The 21099-nt window shown below is 37.1% G+C and overlaps 2 protein-coding genes across 3 annotated transcripts; both read right to left on the bottom strand.

Moving 5' to 3' along the window:
- Positions 1 to 547: 547 nt before the first annotated feature.
- Positions 548 to 6397, bottom strand: ND-SGDH (NADH dehydrogenase (ubiquinone) SGDH subunit). Its single transcript, XM_019045729.2, has 4 exons — positions 6107 to 6397; positions 4773 to 4990; positions 3448 to 3554; positions 548 to 912 (listed from the first exon to the last, which is right to left on the bottom strand). Exons 1-4 carry the CDS (start codon positions 6201 to 6203, stop codon positions 753 to 755), a joined length of 582 nt encoding a protein of 193 aa, XP_018901274.2. The 5' UTR covers positions 6204 to 6397; the 3' UTR covers positions 548 to 752.
- A 3020-nt stretch (positions 6398 to 9417) lies between these two features.
- RpS24 (ribosomal protein S24) lies at positions 9418 to 20927 on the bottom strand. Of its 2 annotated transcripts, none has more exons than XM_019045605.2 (5): positions 20749 to 20927; positions 19609 to 19680; positions 16396 to 16605; positions 14916 to 15029; positions 9418 to 9562 (listed from the first exon to the last, which is right to left on the bottom strand). In XM_019045605.2, exons 1-5 carry the CDS (start codon positions 20749 to 20751, stop codon positions 9560 to 9562), a joined length of 402 nt encoding a protein of 133 aa, XP_018901150.1. In that variant the 5' UTR covers positions 20752 to 20927; the 3' UTR covers positions 9418 to 9559. The 2 variants fall into 2 exon arrangements, with proteins under 2 accessions (XP_018901150.1, XP_072162258.1); XM_072306157.1 differs by having other exon boundaries at positions 9514 to 11268.
- Between the last annotated feature and the right edge of the window lie 172 nt (positions 20928 to 21099).

The following is a 21099-nucleotide window of genomic DNA, read 5'->3' as shown; positions in this document are numbered from 1 at the left end:
GCGGTCAAAATGGCATGACGTCAAATTTCAACAATGCTGACACTTGTTCCATAAATAGATCGATGGTGAAACTGCAGAGATGCATACCTCGATTTGCAGCCTTTGTGTCATTGATCACTTTTTTAACGAAGATATACTGTGCGTCACTTCTGAAATACGCTCCTAACTTTTTTTGTAAAGAAGAATTTTTGAAAGAGGATTCTTTTTCTTCTTCATCGTTAATGAAGAATATTCTGTGAAAATTACAGTCAACAGTGGTGGTTTGTTCTTGGTGCATAGAATAAAATGGAAATTTAGATTTTGAAACACCGCAAATAAGCTACATATTTTTGCAGTTCCCCTGTCGATTTGATACTTTTCAGGTGATGTATTGCCACTAAAAAGATACATAATTGGTTCTGAAAGTTGCAAATGCTGTCTCTAGTGACGATATCAAGTGTCTCTATCTGTCCTCGGTTTCAGGAAATAAATGAGGGTACAACCACACTAGCATTAAGTACTTGTAATACTACGTCAGATGTGTAAGGAGAAGAAACTCTTACGAAAATGCTTTTTATAACACATAATTTTATTAACATTTTTAACACGACCTTGAGGTTTACAAAATCTTTTTTTCATAGGTCTAAAAGGAGGTCGGGACTAAAAATAAGAAACAGTGCACAAAGATTAATGGACAAAATAAAAATTCTATAACTAGACTGCATAACCGTTGAGGAGAAAGAGAATAAGGCCAAAAGTGAAAAGAACATTGCCTATGGGACAGATGACTGATTTTCTCCGATAAGTTCTTCTTCGTGTTTTGCCCATTTCTTTCCGGAGTGGATGTGATATTTAGTCGTCACAGGTCTATGCCAGAACAATTTGTAATCTTTCTTTTTGGCCATTAATTCTTCCACTCTGCGTGTAAGATCTCTGAAAAAAGATAAAGGTAAATTTAGTCAGAGACATTTAAGAATGTTGAACCATTAGAGAAAAAATGATTCTTTTGTCTCGCCTCATATTCACTTCGATACTTGACTTTTTAGGAGAGATGGGCAAACTAGGAAGATTAGGATCTCATTATGTTGAGATCTGGGCTTGAATAAAAGATCATCAGTTAACACTGATTTCCCTGATGAGATTGTTTTCAATCAAATTATTATGAGCTAACCTCTGCCATGTCTTCCATGTGTAAAACTGGCAAGTTGGAGAAAATTTTCATGTTTCCTTAACTTAAGTGTTACATTGAAAACTACACAATTCCACTGGGGTCCAGAAAATTTTCTGGCGTGAAATCGTGCTCCCACCCTTTTCGTGAAAGCACTCGATGTTAAGATATTTTTCGTGAAAGCACTCAATGTTAAGATATTTCTCGTGAAAGCACTCGATGTTAAGATATTTTTTGTGAATGCAGTCAAGGCTTTTGAAAAGAGACCAACTAGCAAGTTGATTTTAGTGAAGAAAGTAACAGAGTGGATTACTTTTTTATTAAAGAAAAATGTCAAGTGCACTACTTTGCCCTACCTTGTCACTGTAATGTATTTTTGTGAGAGTGTTTTATTTTTATTTTTGTCATTTTACATTAAATAAATGAAGCCTTCAAAAGGGGCTTTCGTACTAGTCGACAATATGATAGTTACGAGGGTCATCCAAAAAGTAAGTTCATCCCTTTCATATCTCCGAAACTAAAAGAGATAAATCAAATCAGTAAAAAAGAACTTCTTACTTATATCCTCACCTCTCCATAGGTACCAAGATTTTTGAATTTGGACCACTGGTTGCCGAGATATTCGATTTTTACGTGAACAACTCCCGACCAGTTCCGTCCACCAAACGACGCGCTGCGATTCCCGGCACGCTACCTGAATTGACTGTGTTCCCCACACATCTACGTAGGAATAACCAACTCAAATATTCTAAGATTAGCTTTAAACCAATCTTACCGTATTTTTCGACGTAATTTCCGTTCCTACTGATGCATTTTTCATAGCGTTTCTGAAGCTTCTTAATGCCGTTCTCAATGAACACTTTTGGTTGACTCTTGAACCAGCCATTGATTGCTTCCATCACCTACTGATCGTTCTCGAAGTGCTGGCCACCTAGTATTCTTGAGTTGGGGAAAAAGATGATAGTCACTCGGGGCAAGGTCTGGAGAGTATGGAGGAAGAGGTGACACCTCCCACGCAAATTTTTCCAACACATTTTGGGTCTCTTTCGCCGTGTGAGGTCTGGCGAAGGAATAGGGGACCACGAGACAAGAGACCCGGTCGCTTTGTTTTTTATTGCCAATCGCAACGAATTCAATATTCTACAATACCGTGGTGCACTGATTGTACACCCTTTCTCCAAATAATGGACGAGAAGTACTCCTTGAGAGTCCCAGAAGACAAAAGCGACGCGACAGCGCGCGGTGCATCTCATATCAGCGCGTCGTTTGGTGGACGGAACTGGCCGGGAGTTGTTCACGTAAAAATCGAATATCTCGGCAACCAGTAGTCCAAATTTAAAAATCTTGGTACCCATGGAGAGGTGAGGATATAAGTAAGAAGTTCTTTTTTACCGATTTGATTTATCCCTTTTAGTTTCGGAAATATGAAAGGGGTGAACTTACTTTTTGGATGACCCTCGTACAACAACAAAAAATCACGAAAAAAATAACCTTCATTTATATTGAAACAAAAAACTTTCTGCTTTCCTGCTATTCCAAAGCCAGCTGAGATATTAGAAAATTAAGTTACATCTTAAAATAGGGTTTGCATCTGTTCCAGTAAATCTGTTTTTTACATTCCTTTAAATGATAATGCTTTATTGTCCTTTATACTGCTGCTTAAAAATCTTAAAATGTTTGATTTTACATTCTCCATTGTTAGTCATTGTTAGGTGCATATAAATAAAACCCACATGGAAATAGTTGAATGTATTTTTATGGGCATCGCAAAACTCCAAAATCAAATTATCCACCAAAAATTACTTTTCTAGCCAATTTTAAAAGTATCAAAGCGTACTTTCCTGAACAAAGGTAGAAAGAGTGTCTGCATCAATAGAGAATACACATACTAGTGTGCTAAAAATGCCGATATCTGAAAGTTTCAGTGACTTGCATTATACCTGCTTAATTAGGCGCCAGAGACACAATTTCGCTCAAATCCCGTAACTTTTGAAGAATTGAGACAGCACTAGAAATGTTTCTTTTTGGCAGAAAATGTTTGCACTAATTGCTTAAAGATTGTTTCACTAACTGCCGGTGAGTCACATTCCGATTTTGGAAAAGTCCAAAATAAGGACTGCCCTACTTACCACATCAATGACTACAAAGGTTTGATTTGAAACTATTTTCCTGCAAAAACAAATTCCTGCTCCCATCATTTCAGGGCTCTCAGGAATTTCCCTATTTTATAAAGATTTCTCTGACAATGTAAAACATATTTTTGTCGTACATGATCAAGCATAAGAGAAACATATACGTACTGCATGGCTTTTATCTCGTCGTCTTCGTAGAGAACATGCAAAGTTCTTTCATATTCCTCTTGAGTGGATGGCACCACATACTGGGCAATAAATCGCGTCAATGGATGCTGATACAAGAAAAAAAATTGATTAAAACAAAAACAGTTAAGTAGGTTACAGAACTAAGAGATACATTGAGCAAACAAACGAACTTAGGGGATTGGGTATTTGAAACTTATACCTACTCTCTAAAAACCTCCCCCCCCCCCCCTTAGCGTCGAGAATGTACTCTGAAAACACGTCTGGTTGAAAAATAACCCCTTCTTTGGCGGCAATGACCTTGACAGAAGGAGAAGTGGTAAGAAAAAAGGCACTGCCATGATGCACCTGAATAACTGCCCACATTTCTTGGGACCTCAGACTTGGGCTGCCTGGCATTGCGCAGAGATCATGTGTTATTTTCCTGCAGCTAAAAACGAGAGAATCAAGCTTACAGCTAGTATCAATTAGCTCGGACTCAGCGAACTCCTTTCCTGTCTCAATTCTCTGGTTAAGTCCCTTGTTTTAATTTAGCCCACAGCAAGCAAGCTTCTGTTGGTCCATGTCCTGGCTGCATATCACAGATTCATCATCTCTATCTTTTCAGCTCTGATACTTCCACTGTGATCTCATGTGTATTTCTGTTCCTCCCATTATATTTTTACTACAATTAATACATTTCTTGATCACCTGTTTTTTCAAATACATTGGGAGAAATTCAGTCAATTTTATACTAGTGATTTTACCTTGCTTACCCTAACTGCACACTGAAGAGCAGGAAGGATACTTGAATACATATCACACAATTGTCACCTCCATACCGTGGCAAGTACGCCATTTATATTTTTTTAAGATTTCCGTTCAGTTTTGAGAGATATTGAACATCAACTCCGGAGTTCAAATAGTTGCTCTCTCAATTTCCGCATGTGAAAAAGTGATTAATTGCGCACTTTTTATCTCAGTGTCATAGGAAATGCGCAATTTTTTCAGCGGTAAAATCATTAAAAATGATTGTATAGTAAATCCCTCTTTATTCACCTCAATATACCAGCACTTATTCAAATTTGCTCAGTAATGTTTGATTAAGAACACGAATACACAACTCTCACCCTCATATTGCGGGAAATTTGCGGTTTTTATATTGATGGGAGCATAATATTAAAAAATGTCAGTAATATGAGACACTTGAAAAGCTAAGATTTTCCTTCGGTTTTGCGTGATACTACATATCTACTTCGAATTTAAAAGAAATGAGTTTCAAGTCTAAAATGGGGACTAGTTATCAGTTTCTTGATTGGAGTACTTACTCTATGGTATTCATGTTCCTTAGGGACATAGCCTTCAGGTATTGGAGCAAGTTGAGCTGGTCCGATGAAAAGGTTGAGGTACGTAATAACGCAAACCCATGGGATTAATCCGATCATGATGTAAAAGTGCGTGGTGTCCTTATATTTCACCCACATATATTTTGATGGGTGGATTTCAAATAATCGGTGCCCACTCATTGCACGCAGAGGAACCAAAACTGTGAACAAAGAAAAGTTACTTAAGGTCACTTTTGAGTAATATGTGACATTGACTAAATTCATAACTGCTTAGAAAACCTAGTGTAACAGGTTGAACTTATCTGAGTAAGGTAACCTATGCTAAATGTGGCAATTCACTTTGACTAAGACATTGAGTAGAATAGAGTCGCAATGAACTAGAGCGCCAATGAGGTCAAGCCATGAATGGGCCATTCCGAGCCCCTTGTTCGCTGAAGTGTGAACCAAACAGCATTTTTTAACACGGCGGCTTATGAGATAAACACGGGCTGTAAGTGGTTTTCCAGATCTACTAATTAAAATCAATAGTTATTATTGCAAATTTTGGCTAATAATTATGTTGAACAATATCAAACCAAATTAAAAAATGTACAAAACTCTCGAGTTCTATGAAATAAATCTTATACCTGTACTTTACTTTCTGAGCAGAACACGGATCTGGGACCCTGCGTATACAGCCTTGCTAGTTACTACACACTTGTCTCAGCAGGTCGATTGTTGGATCGTTATCGAATGACCTTGATCGATAAATAGCATTGTAAAGATAGGGATTTATCGATCAAGTCCATTCGATAACGATTCAACAATCGACCCGCTGGTGTACTAGACAAAACAGTCTCAAAAAAGTAACTTCATCGGTGCTCCAGTTCATTGCAACTCTATGGTACTATTAGGCCTAAAAGGAGTAATGGATTATAACCTGAACTACATCCCTATTGAATGGTGGAACTAGAGATCTAACTTATGCATTGACATAAAGTCAGCCTGCTCTGTAGAATTGGCTCTCTTAGCCAGCGTGCAATTGTACTTAAACATAACCTCACTTTTTACTCTCGGAGATGGAACAACGGAGGTGTAAGTTGATCAAGCCCATCATCCAATCACCCTTCAGTGACAATTCCTACGAGCTTTAGGGAAATTTCATCCTTTCCAAAGTTGGAGAGTTCATGATTCTTGCTTGTTTGACCCTAAATGCCAATAATTGTTCAAACTGTACTTGTGCATCGATTGCTGTAAGTGAGCATTTAGATGCATTAAATGACTAAAAATAAGGAATCATGATTACAGAGGAGCGAATGTTAAAGGATTATACTTACCTCTAGATGTATTTGCAGGAGCAGTTGCGGAGGAGAGCTTAACGGCAACATTTGAAAAGAGGGAGCCGAAGGGCCGAAAGGAACTCCACGCGACCATTGTGGTATAGGTTGGTGTTTAAAGAAAGAGAGTAAAATGAAGTTTAGGTAATTTGCGCAACAAAAAACTAAACAGGACCCTCAACTCCTCAAGAATAAAGGGTCTGACGATTTTCCTGTGAACTTGAACCTGTCCCTACATGATAACTCATATCAGACAAAAAGGACGAATGAATGTGTGAGGTAAATAAACCCTTAAATATCTGGCATGACGTCATACTCTTCAACCCCGGTGTTGTCGGTTTTACTGTTATTATACTTTTCCTTGCTACTCTCTGTTGCAACCGTTGCTTAGGTACTTACTTAAAATATGTTTTAGTTAAGAGCGCCAACACTGATGAGTAGCCATGGCCGCAAATGAAAGGCATAAAGGGTTAATAGTATGAAATGGTATGATTAGGAGCTGTATCAGACTATCAAGTAAAATCGTAGGTAGCTCTGATTTGGACCATGGTATTGCTACCTTTTCCATGGACAGATTTCATTTAGGGTCGCCGTGTACCAGCTTTTTATGAAAAGTCACCAATCCCAACACAGAACCACAAAAATTATTGTGGTCTGTAAGTGATAAAGTTCACCCAAGTACGAACTAGAAATACTAAAATTCTTGTCTCGTTCATTCTTGTCTCACTTTCAACTCGTCAGTTAATTCCGTGGGAGATACTTCAAGGCCCAATCCAGACAATCAAACTTTCCATTCAACAAAAGCATTTGATAGGTTGAATTGAAAGTTGGCTGAAAAAAAAATTTGATTCGATTACAGTTGAGTACCGTGTGATATTGTAAATAAAACGGAAAGTTAGACTTCCAGCAGTCCCCTACCCTAAAGACACAGGGAAACAAAATAGAGGCAGATCTTATGACGCCTGATGAGAGAAATCAAGCTTTTTCTTTTAAACTTGACGCATTTCATGGGAATAGGTGACAATTGTCCCAAGCAACTTCCAACTCAAGACAATTTATGACTCTCATGGGTTCTTAGGAAAATTATCTGGAAACTGGAAAGATAAAACGGTCATGAGAAAAGATTAATGAATATGAAATGTTAGGTTCTCCTTAAATTTAAAACGGAATTACTTAAGATGATCTGATGACGGCTTAACTTGAATCTAATAGGTAGGTACCCTTACCTAGGTCTACAACTATCTATGAGAGGGTACTTACCTGCAAAATGTCTTGATATATTTTCATGACAAAAAGTCATCTAATTCCTGTGAGTCAAATTATCAAGAATGATCATTGTGTACCTATTACACAAATACTAAAGTAAATCTGACCAAGATAGGTACCTTCCTATTGAATGAAATGTTAATTTTAACTCTAGAAAGCAATCTTTAGAATCCAACATATCCAAAACGTTGTGCTTCCTTTTCCAGTTTGATTATGTATTTCCATGTCCAGATTAGGTTTTTTTTTCCTTCAGAAGATGGCGCGGATGCTTGTCTGAGAAAATTCTCTGAAACATAACTCTTTAAACCTAAAGCCTTTACCAAGCTATCACCTCAGAATTTGAGAACTACAATAATTGATACTTGATTGAGAATGAAATAGGTCCATTCTCCAACTTTACTGATGAAGATGACTTTTTCTTGAAAAATTTGCATTCCTATCCTGACTGGATTTGAAATTAGAGAAATACGGGCTAGATGGGTAATTAATTCTAAAAAATTGAAACATCATAATTCTCTCAAGATGGTTCCATAGTACTTTGGAGAACGATTTGCTAACTTGTTGATTAATTAATAATTTCTTGACTTGAAACCATGTAACCAAAGCTCCTGCTCCTCACGTCTTGCTGTAGTGTATCACGTAATTTGCATGAAACGTATGATCAGGAAATACTCTGAAATAACTCCTCAAGTGCATCCTAGGTTAATACTGCAAGTTCTTAGACAAAATAATTACAGATTAACAAATATGTAGGAATGTACTTCTAGAGTTATTGCAAAGTGGTTTTTGTAAAATTTGTCGATGGATACCTGACGCACTTTGATGAGATGTGACTTTCCAAGATTTTAGTAAAAATATACAGCTTAAAATCTAGATATTCTATACTAATGGGATTAATTAACAGAAGAACCGTTTAAAATTCGAAAATTTAGTAGAGTAGAGAAATAAGCTGTTGGCGATATGAACTGAACCTTAAAATTCTACAGGATAATTCTTTCTGCCTGATTCATACAGATTGTACGCCATTTTTGTCCTTCTAGGCGATATAAACTGATTGTGAGTCTTAAAGTTCTACAGGATAATTACTTCTGCCTGATTCATGAGAGTTGTACAGTATCTTGGTCCTTCTTTTGAGGACTTTTAAGGATGTCACTAAAAAAAGCTCCCAACTTCACCAGTGATCGAGAGGTGTAAAAACAAAAAAAAAGTTTTCAACTCCACTTGACAAAGATTGAGACTTGACTGAAAATTTCCCCTCAGTGGACTGAGGTCTCTTTAACTGTAAATGGTTGCACAAAATGATGCTTACTACTCCTGACAATATTAAGGATAAATTACAGCTAAAATAGTGGGGTTCTTGCCTTCTGATAACCAAAATGACAACTTTAATCACACATGATAAAAAAAGTTCGGTAATGGGTCAGTTTTGCTGGTCACAGAATCATGTTTTGATGTTTGATCCCTGTAAATTAACTAAAATTAATAAGATCTGTCCAAACAGCAACTCTCTACATTCAATGTTAAAAGCGAGATGGCACTTGGAAAAGTCGGGTTTTTGACATCATCCACCGCGGTAGTGGCACCCTTGGTTCCTTCCTCTTTTGTTCGATCGGTGATGCAGGAGGCGGAACGCGAAACCTCAAGTACACTAACATAAACAAACTCAAGAAACAGACAGATTCGCACTTCAAGGATCTTATATCAGGAGATAACGCAACCGACGCAAATCGGTTAGCCCGTCAGTCAGTTCTTCAGTTTGTTTATGCTTAATGCCGTTGCAGTTTCGCCAAACGCCTGCTGCATCACTGATCAAACATAAGAGGAGGAAACTAAGAGTGTCACTACCGCAGTGGATGATTTCAAACACCCGACTTTTAAAAGCGCGGTACCTCTGTTAATATCGAACGTAGGAAATTGCGATTTGGACAGTTCTTATTATTTTAAGCTAATTTACAATAATCAAAACATGATTCTGTGACCAGGGCAACTGACTCATTGATCATTCAGTATTCAGATGAAAGTTTGATGAATGTTCGTCAAATAAATGGAGCTTGAGTTTCACTCAAAGAGTGATCATTTTTTATTGGAATATCAATAGCAATAAAAAAGAATGTTGTAACAAAAATTAGTTATGTCGAAACTTTTCGGAGGTGTTTCAGGTCACATGTTGTTGGGTCTTCAATTGGATTACTGTGAACAGAAAGAGAGACAAGATAAAATTAGTTACAGTATTTGCCAACATGTGCTATCACTTTAAGAATCAAGATTCATTTACAATGGTGATGTTTGATTTAAAGATACAGTGAAAGCTCGCTAGTTTGAGTTGTTGAGAGACCAAAAAAAAAATTGGACTTCAGCAGCAATTAGTCTTTACCGCGTACATTGCGTCTTATGGATGTGTCTAGGGACCGAAAAAGACTCGAGTGGAATTTCGTCATAACCATAGTTCTACTTAGGGAGCTTTAACTGTGTAGTATTAGAAACGAATTTTAACAAGAACCTTTTCTCCATAGTGTTTTCAAACTTAGATTTAAAGATAACCCACAAAGCCTTGTTTTCTGCTCTCTAAATTGGTGTGGAAAATTCCAATTTTTTCGACATAGAATCTGGAGACAAGACTCTGGGACAAACCAGGGTATCTACCCATGAAGGGGGAGAAATTTCCTGACTTCTTACATCAACAATTAGCATGAGAAAAACTGAAAATGAACAGTCTTTCGCAATATTTTCAATGTAAATGACAGAAACATGTATGTGACCACCTAGAGCTTGTATGATATTACAATGAGTGTTATCCAGCATTCAGGTTCAACATGAGCCTGGCACACCTAGTCCTCGTGCTTGTTTGAACACTAGGACATTTTTCACTGAATGTGATGACATTCATTGAGACATGGAAATGCACACTCACAGTGATGAGAGTCAATAAACTGAGGATCACAGAAAAAAATGAGATACCAGATAAAACCGAACTCACCAAAAATATGAGTAATAGGTATGAAACAAAATTCAGAAGAGGAAGGGATGAACGCGGATGTGTAAAAAAGACAACTTTAAAATAAATCAATGCCTACTGATTAGATTATCACTACGAGGAGAAAAGACAAAAAACAAAACAAAAAATCCTACAGGAAAAACCTCAGGATATATTTTGAGGAGCCTGTTACAAATAAAAGAGGGGTGCTTAGAGAGTATTCGTAATTTTGGGACGAAGTGTTTCAAGTTGACAATTACAAGAAAGCTCATGCCACGAGGGAACTTTAAATTTGAGTAATGAGGCAAAAAAATGAGCTACTGAAGATATTTGACTTTTAAAAAGCATATCCTTAGGCTAAATTTACTCCGAATAAAAAACAGATCAATATTTATTTATGAAAATCCTAACATTTCATCTCATACTAACTTTAAATAGTAATCAAGTAGAAAATTTGTTTAAGCTTTCAGCCTGTGAAAATAAAATTCTAGTTAAACGATCTGATTGTTCCTTAAGAAGACATTACTTCTTTCCTTCTATTTCACAGTTACACTGTTTTAACTATTTAAAAATTGCATAGATTGCATTCAGTCTGAAAAAAAAACAAGTGAGAAGGTTCCCTCAGCTGTAAAGAAGTACTAATACAGGTATTTAGGCTTCCTGATTAGACAACAAAAAAAGAGTTAGTCACTAATTAAAACAGGATGAGACACACAGTTGGGAAAAATTCCTCACATGATTTACAGTTCAAAAAACGGCAAATGTTGAATAGTGAGCCGTACTAAAGAAGTATGGAGGGACAAACAAGGATTGTATGGATGCAAAGGATGAGCAATCACACCAAATGAGTGCTAGAAAATAGAATTGATCACCAAATAAGAATGAAGATGGGAATCGCATGGGATGCTCATTTCTTAGTTCCCTGAAAACAAAAATCAGTTCCTGGTGAAACATAAACTCGATTTTTTACCATCAACGAATTTGTCAACATAGATATTCTTCGACTTAGCATCATGAAAATTCCTCAAGTTCAGCAACACAAAAGTTGCGAGTCCATGCTCTTAGATGCTGATTTCCCCAAGAGGGCTGCTTCTTAATTTCAATTGCTGGGAAAAAATTCTCAACAACTAAAAGGAGTACCTAGAGCTTAATAAGAAAGACTACATTAGAGGATTGTAGCCTTTCTGACAATGAACTTCTCTACTACTTACGATACTGTTTCAGTCATTTTCCGTGCACTTCGAAAATTATTGGGACGCGGTGCAGCTGCTAAGTCATGCAAATTCTTGTGACCGTCTGCTCCTAAGAGTTTTGCCTATTGATACATTGCAAGAATCGGCAAGCTCATGGGTCAACACCAGTCGCGGATCCAGAGTGAGTCGGAGGGAGGGCCGTTGACTAATGTCGAGTGGGGGGTTTAGAGGGCCTCCTCCGGAGAATTTATAAAAAGAGGCCCTTCCAGATTGAATTTTAAGATGTTTTAGCATACAATTGGTGCTTTACTTGAAAGTTAAAAATTAATGAATGATACCATAATTTTATTTTAGGGCATGGACTGGGTAATTATTTCTGCGGTGTTGAGTAACCTTTGGTTGAACAGTTCTGTCTCGAAGCCGTTTCAGTAACTTTTTCAGAGCACTTTATTTTCCCTCCCTTTTCCCTTCTTGTCCTTTATTTTTTCCATTTTCCATTTTTGGGGATGCAAGGAGGGCCATGCCACCATGCCCCTTTAAATCCGCCACTGATCAACACTCTCACCAAGTAGTCCAGCAGCCGGATTGTTGAAACTTCAACTGGCTATATCGGCACGATAAGACAAGACATAGCCCTATCTGCGCCGTGTAATATATCGAATTTCGATTCTTGTCGTGCCAACATAAATTTCAACAATCGGGCTGCAGGCAAATAAGCCATGAAAAGGGCTATAGCCTACAAAAATCCCGGGTAGCAATGTTTTCATCGTTTCCTATGTAATTTTGGACGCTGAATCCGAATTTCAACTTTGCGCCATTAAATTCGGACCGGAAAGTTGCCAAATTTGGCAAAAATGGCCTAAAATCGGACTTTTTTTCCGGATTATGGCCTGTAACTTGCCAAAAATTGATCTGACGATAAAATTAGTTATTTTCAGAAATAAAGCTCGTTAAATTTCCTATAAAAATGTTCCTAAACACTTTTTTGCTCAAGGAAAAATCAAGCGCGCTGGCGGGCTCCAAACTTTGAAAAATGAGCGAAAATTTGGTTATTTGCGGGTTATGGCCTGTGACTCGTCCAAAATTGATCTAACGACAATTTGGTTGTTTTAAAAAAAAAGTTCGTTAAATTTCCCATAAAAAAGTTCCTATACACTTTTTTGCTCAAGGCAAAATTAAGCGCGCTGGCGGGCACCGAACTTTGAAAAATGAACGAAAATTGCGTTTTTTTGGCGGTTTTTGCAAAAATCCCGGGTAGTTATGCTCTCAGTGAATCCTACGTAGTTTCTGACGCTGAATCCGGATTTCAACTTTGCACCATTAAATTCGGACCGGAAAGTTGCCAAATTTGGCAAAAATGGCCTAAAATCGGCCTTTTTCCTGGATTATGACCTGTAACTTGCTAAAAATTGATCTGACGATTAAATTAGTTTTTTTCAGAAATAAAGCTCGTTAAATTTCCTGTAAAATAGTTCCTAAACACTTTTTTGCTCAATGCAAAATGAAGCGGGCTGGCGGGCTCCGAACTTTGAAAAATGAGCAAAAACTGTGTTTTTCGCGGTTTTTGCCCGATGTCTCCTGTTTTAATCGTCCGACGAGTAATTTCTGGACAAATTAAGTGAAGATGATAAAATTTACACTGAGTGAAATGAATTGATGTAAATAATAAGGATAACCCAACACATTACAGTATGCGCAATTTTCGCACATTTTACAAAGTTCGGAGCCGCAGCGCGCTTGATTTTGCCTTGAGCAAAAAAGTGTTTAGAAACTTTTTTATAGGAAATTTAACGAGCTTCATTTCTGAAAATAACTAATTTTATCGTCAGATCAATTTTTGGCAAGTTACAGACCATAATCCGGAAAAAAGTCCGATTTTAGGCCATTTTTGCCAAATTTGGCTACTTTCCGGTCCGAATTTAATGGCGCAAAGTTGAAATTCGGATTCAGCGTCCAAAATTACATAGGAAACGATGAAAACATTGCTACCCGGGATTTTTGCAGGCTCTTTTCCTTGTTTGCCTGGACTAAAGATATACCTTAGCATCCTATCAGGCTTGTGATGTCAACAACAGCAGACTGATGTCGCACTGATATCAACTTCTATCAACTAAGGGCAAACTGACAGGCCAACTGCCAGTTACTGTATGCAAACTTGATATCAATATCTGATGACCTTGCTTCTGGAGTTTTTCAGACCGTTCATTTAAGTTTCGCTCTTTGGACCATGTTTATGTAAAATCACAGGGAAAAATGAGGCAAAACATGTCGGCAATCAACATGTTCACAACTTCAATGCCACGCTGGTCATACCGACTTTTTTCTTTGTTGGTCGTGCCAAGCAAAGAAAGGCCACAGTGAGAAATGTTTTGTGTGGCCTGTTTCCATCGCGCTGTTGCATAGTAACTGTGCTGCCTGCCAGTCTTCCAAAGGATTAATTGCAGAGTGATGGTAACAAGTGTAACCGATGGCAAGTGTAGTATCATGGTGATCAAGATTGGAGCATTCACACTTTCCTGTTTTGCTTCGGCAAGTTTTTCTGGCCCGCCAGGGACAAATGCTCAAGAATATTGGCATTGAACATGTTAAAATAATGCTTTCAATTAGGAAATTCTTCAGATGACAGAAGATGCATTTTTCAGAGCTTCAAATATTACTGGTTAGGAATATGAAAATAAAGTTGCAACAGACTCAAAATTGACTACTACATGTGCTTAAAAACTCTAATAAAATAATTTTTCACTCATAATCAAAATGTTTCTTAAAAATTCTGATACATAGTCTAGCTGAATCGTTTGTTAAAAGAATTCCAAAGGTCGAAGAAACTTGAACCAAAAAATAAAAATTGTGGACAGACATGCATTTCAGGGCCAATATCCTGTTGGCATAACTTACTGGGCTATTTTTCTATGAGAGGCATGTGTGTTAGAATTGACAGTCCACTTGGTTCCAAATTATAAAGATACGGCATTTTAGGCATGCAAGTTCGCTGCACAAGCTGGCAAAGAAAGCACAAAGATCAGTCAAAGGAACTCGATCAGATTTCCCTTAACAGAGAGTTATGCCAACTTGCGCACCTAAAATGCCGCACCTTAAACTATTGATGAGGGTTTTTCATGATTTGCCATCCTGAATATTTATTCACTTATTCTTTGAGAAGAAAAATACCTTGGAGAGTAAAAGTTGATCTCACATTAGACACTAGCAAATTATTGAGTAAATCAACTGTCTCTCTTAACTCCATCGACAAACAGCTGTTTTAATAGTGTTAGCTATCAATATCCTCAGCCAACTGTTGAGCAGCAATTTAAAATTACTTGGGAGCGTCAGCTTGCCTTCTACACGAAAAGAAAAAAAATTAAGTAAGGCCTGTTACCTTCTTGGCTGCGGCTCCTACTTTAGCTTTCTTCGTTCCTCTGACCTTCTTCATTCTGTTCTTCTTTTCTTTACGCTGTTTCCTGGCTATCTGTTTCTTTTCATAGAGACCGTGCTGAAAAAGAACAAATAAAATGAGCTGTGCACATTCATAGTAAATAAAACATGACACTAACAAATATATTAATAAGGAAATGAATGAATGAATGAAATACATAATAATGAGAAGCGATTAAAACAAAACCCCAAAAAAAAAAAGAAAAAAGAATAGCTATTGCACGGAGCATTACATGAGCTCAGTTAGGATATAAATACGATTTGGATAATTAAAGAAAAACAAAAAGACTAAATGTGGGAAGAAAAACCGAGCAAGACCAAATTTTATTACCTACTGTGATCTGTGAAGTGTTCATCAGTTTTCTTTAGAATTTTTTAAGTACCATCATAATATGCTCAAGCTAATTAATTAGAATTAATTTTTGTGGTTGGGAAACCTACATTAGCAGGGTTGCTACAGGAATTGAAAAATGAAATTCCCTGACACTTGAAGATACGCTGGAAGGTTATAAAAAAAGACATAATTTGAAATACTTTTCAAGCATTCGGTGGATTTCAAAACGTCAAATCCATGATAAAAAGCAAATGAAGGTGACAAACTAATTTTTCCCAGCCACCTTTTTTTTTTTTTTTTTTTTTTTTAGTAAACCCTGCCTTTTTAAAATTCCCTTACATTTCTTGTTTTCCCTGGTTATGATAACCCTGCATTAGACATGACTGCTAAGTCGAAGTAGAAGGAAAATCGGATGAAACGATTACCAAGTGTGCTCATTGACCTTCAGTTCCTTGCGCACCTTTCACAGAAAGTTATAAGCCTGCAATATTGGCACAGACAGCCTCTTGTCTCAACAATCCTCTGGATCGTGAAAAATCCTGCCTTATCTTTGATATCCTTCCATGAATTAGTAGTTCTAGAACTACTGTTAGATAACATTTGTAATATGTATTTATCTACCTCTATACTGGAGAAAAATTTTGTTCAGATTGTTTCTGTTTTTCAAACAAGTAGAGGAGGTTGACCAACTATAGTTTATATTTGTTTGAAATCCTCTCAAATACCTATGAAATGAGAATTATTGAAGTTCTCAGGGTTAAAATTGAATTTTTAATGCCCTTCATGGAGGCGGGAAAGTAGAGATACAGTTGTCTGACTAATCAAACCAACATGAGTCTTTCGGTAAGGTAGTTCCTAAGCGCTTAATATTTTAAATTTTTTCGAAAGAAAAAAATGAAGTCTTGTGCTAGATGTGTTTTAAACCCTTTAAAATAGCAAGTTTTGGATCGATTTTCTCCACTTAATTCATCAACCACTCACTTCTTTCCTCTGCACAGTAGGTATTTAGTTTTTCCTTAAAAAAATTAAGAGTAGGTACTCTTTCTTACCAAATCCAAATGCTATATTGAAATATGATACGGGGACTTACCCTTGCTAATCTGTATTTGGGTTCAAATTTCTTAGCTTTGTCCATAGAGTCGTAGATTAATCCAAAACCTACTGACCTACCGCCACCAAATTTAGTGTGAAATCCAAAAACGAATACTAGATCTGGAGTTGTTTTGAACATTTTTGCTAATTTTTCTCGGACATCTGTCTTCTTTACTGATTTCTGACGGGGATGGTAAATGTCAACTACCTGCAGGACAAATCAAGGAGAAAATTAGATTTAAAAAAAAAAAAAGAAGAGAAAAAAAGCAGATACAGAAAACAAGATGAAAAATAAGGGAGGTATGACTAATAGGTATAGGCCACTAGACAAGGTCTGGGCTAAAAAAGGACATCACCCACTTTTACTTCAAAATCTTATGCAGAAAAACAATTCACAAAATGGGAACTTGAGAAATCAATTCTTAAACACTATATTAACAGGTATTTTTTAAACAGATAAAATGGATGTCAGATTAAAAAAATGATGTCATTTGTATTTTTGCTATTTAACCAATGTTGACTTTAAGTACTTAAAGGGCTTTTTTTTATGCGGATCGCAGTGGATTGCGATGAACATTGGTATTTTTTTATTCCGTTCCTCAGCCGTGATCCAAGCGTTCCGAGTAGATCAGGGTGGAACGCTGGATCGCTCTTCCGAGGTAGGGCGAGCTTGCGATCCAATGTGATCCTAACCTAATGCAAGGAAGTTGCCGTCCCCAACAAATCAAAACAATAACAAATCCAACCAAATTCCAAGTTTGGATTTTTTTATCACTTGGAACACTTTGGATCGGTCCGGATTGCTCAGGATTCCGATCCAGTGCGTTCCATTGGGGTCCACCCTGTTCCGCGATAAAAAAAAAAGCCCTTATATCATGATGGGAGTTGATTTCCAGACCTCATTTTGTATGATTCGTTTTCCTCATAAAATTTTGAAGAGAAAACATGCAGCATAAAACTATATTTCATATTTTGTATGGAGGCTCATTACTAGGAAGGCACTAATCTTTGTCTCTTAGGGAGTCAATTCCTTGAGACTAACTAAGGAATGATGGGGGAAACAAGCAATTTAGGAAGGCATACTGAGTGGTATAATGGTAAAGGAAGAAGCAAAGGTGTTTAAAGAACTTTCCACTTGACTTTGCCCACGATGCAGTCACCTTATAGTGGGAAAAGAGGAAAGAGGATAACTCACAACACTCAGCATGTACTTCGATAAATGTCTCAATAATTAAATGGAGGACATCTTAATTTAACAAAATATTAACATCCTGACCGTGAAACTTAACTTCAAATGTGATTTCTGGCGCTTTTAAGACTGAAGATTTTTTCCACCCTATTTTGACATGTATAAAAATAATAACAAAAGTGTCTCTCGGTCGAGATCAGATAATTCTCATGTATTTTTAGGCGGTAAATCCGAATATGACCTCCGTTTTGGTCCATCGTCCTTAAATTTTCCGGAAAAGCCGATTTTACCCGGAAAAATGGACATTTTTGGTGTTTTTGCGACTGTTGACCTCTGTAACATGTAGGTAAAATTTTTTCCAGGTACTAAATAGTACTATTTCGATGTATTTTGATCTACTGAGTCCGAAAATGACCTTTGTTTTTTCTTATCACCTCTTACTTTTCCGGAAAAGCGACTTTTTCCCGGGAAAATGAGCAAATTTGACGTATTTTTGTCATAATTGCAATTCATGTTGATAAATTATACTGGACCCGTGGTAAAGCGATTCTGTCATGTATATTAAGCTGCTAAATCCGAATATGACATAGGTTTTGGTTTATCACCCTCCAGTTCTCCGATAATGCCGATTTTTCCGCGCCTTTTGAGTAAAACCTTTCCCGGACTCATGTGTTAAAAATACGGTTTAAAATTGATTTCCATGTTTGATATATCGATTCTCATGTATTTTGACTTGCTAAACCCGAATATGACCTTAGATTTTTCCTATCACCCCTCACTATCCCGGAAAATTCAATTCTCCTCGGAGAACGAGCTTTTTCGGTATTTTTGCGCCAATATACGCCAACTCCCTATAACGACCTACTATTTTTAAAGAATCTATTAGCTTTTGATTCTGTAAATTCTACCATCAGTAAAAATACTGCCTTAAAATTCCGTCGACACCTTTGGTATTTGTCAGAGGAGCTTGTTAGCTTAGCATTTTTTGATAATACATTGCCTGTTAGTGTCAAAACGTCAATGGCGAAGTCTGTGTTTAACAATAGGTCTGCTAACAATAGGAACAAAGTAAAACGACTTAAAAGGGCAGAGATCACTTTTGAAGATCTAAAATGTATAAAAAATAAGGACTTATCATCTTTTGTGACACAAAACAGTCTAAATTTCTTTAAAATTCTAAATATCCCATATACGTTTTTAAAACAAAGTCCGACTAAATGGCCAAAGCTACATGATTTCCAGCTAGCTCTCAAAGTAGTGAAAAATCTCAAAGTTGTGAACGACAATGCCGAAAGAGCAGTTTCACTTATTCAAACTTTCAATAATACCATCACTAAAAACGAAGAGCAAAAACCATATTTGTTGAAAATTGTCATGGAACATGGAAAGGCATTTCCAACTCCTGCTAAAAAGTTCCTGTAAATCCAAGGGACCTCGTTTTATATTATCGTAATAAATGAGTATCTCAACTTCCGTGTGATTTATTTCACCCCATATCATTCATCAACTTATCGATGAGAAGGATCAGCGAGGGGGGGGGGGGGGGGTTGTGACATACTTTTTTTCAATGATATGCTATGCCATTGGTTGATTGACCCGTATTCTGGATGCTGCTAGCTCCATGCGCCATTACAGGTCTTGACGCTGCCGTTGCGCTTGAGTGCCAAAATAATAGCGAATCTTTAGGTTTATCCCCCCCCCCCCTCGTTCAACCCTTATCGACCCCTTCTATTATGTGGTATAGTGATACAACGAGGTCCTTGATGACCCCACATTGTTGGCATCTACTTGAAGAACACGATGATTGTTTAAACACCCGATTTTTCGCTGACTTGCTTACCATTGAAATTTTACACCATTCGGCAATGAATAGAACTACAAAATTGAAACAATCAACTACAAAATTGAGACAATCTAAATTAATTTAAACCAGAGGGTTTAAAATTCACCAGGGATTAAGTCACTGATGAAAGAGGATATTGCTGTATCTTCTACAGGAGGGAGAATGACAAGATCGCTTACCATCTGTTTTCTGCATAGAAGCCTGTTGCTCATGCAACGCCGGGTTTTGATGGTTGCTGTTTTTGTTTCCACCTGAGAAAAACAAAACAAAGAATTAATGAGAGACAGAGCATTGAATAAATTGGTACCACAAATTTAATAGAATGAACGAATGCTGATGCCAATGTCAAGTGCTCAGCATTACCTAATAGTTAGAATACATTTACATACACAACTTCTGACAGCTTGAACAAGACTTGACAGCTTAGTTCACATTAAAATGAATCAAATGAAATCCATAACATGACTAGCATTTCAATAGCCAAAATTTTATGTTCATGGACTGAATTAGATTAAAGTGAAATGGAATTGTGCAATAGGTCAGCTTTGACATCAGTCTTCGCGATCTTACTAATTAACCTTTCAAATAACCCTATTCTACCTCAATCTAGTCTCGTCCAGTCAACCAACAAAATTCGACCATCAGTCTGAGCACAGTTTTCGCCAAATGCTGTGAACATTATTTGGCCGACAAATTCGAAAATTGGGCAACAAATAAAGACAATGGTTTCTGATCAAGGAATAAATCAGAACAAGAGAGCAGTTCTTGCCGCTGAACAATTAATACCTACAATATCGTGTACAATAATTGTCATTCACAACAATCTTGGCAAGTATTAGATTTCTGTACTATGAGAGAGTAAGCTCAATAGATAATTTACACTTGGCCATTTAATCACAGCCTTAGCGCTTTGGAAAAAGGGACATTAGTGTGAAAAGAATCCTGACTCGCTCATTAGCTCAAGGGACGCAAAACTAACCTCAATGGGTCCAGACACTTCATCATAAACCCAGTGCAGAAAATTAACTTTGGAATAAGGGTCGATAATTGGGACAATCCAGTGAATCTCCCGAAGTGTACAAGACCATGATTTCCTTCGATGGGATGGTAGCTGGTCAATAAGATCGGAATTCATTCAAGATGCGGCATGAACCCCATGTAAACATTGGGTTAACACGTCGAAGGCTGCTTGGCTTAACGAATATTGTGCGACAATTAAGGTGTAATATGAAAGCTGAAGCAGTTACCTGCACTTAAAACTAAATAAATTGATGATTCCGACGGATAAGTGCAGGATGGAAGAGGATAAATTTACTTACCATTTTGGAAAATCACAGGACACTACATACACGATTCAGGCGCTCAACATGGACGAAAGAGGGAAAGGGAATTGCTGAGGGAATAGGGAAAAATAACAGGGAATTTACGATCAACTCAGAGGATGCAGAGAGGCCGCGGATAGGTCACTCTGTTATCAGTCTGGCCCCAAAATGAGATTTCCCAACTCTGAAAGTGTGTTTCGTATGATGATTCTCGTTTCGGCGGACTCCAATATGATACAATTTCTAATTAATTTAATTTATAACATAAATCAAGGTCGTAATATTTAAATTTTTGGTCAGTTTAAACTCTATCAATCAAAACTTATGCACAGTGAAAGCTTTTCAGGT

The sequence above is a fragment of the Bemisia tabaci genome, chromosome 1 (assembly GCF_918797505.1).
Source record: "Bemisia tabaci chromosome 1, PGI_BMITA_v3".
NCBI classification, from domain to species: domain Eukaryota; kingdom Metazoa; phylum Arthropoda; class Insecta; order Hemiptera; family Aleyrodidae; genus Bemisia; species Bemisia tabaci.
This window is presented reverse-complemented; position numbering and strand designations above follow the sequence as displayed.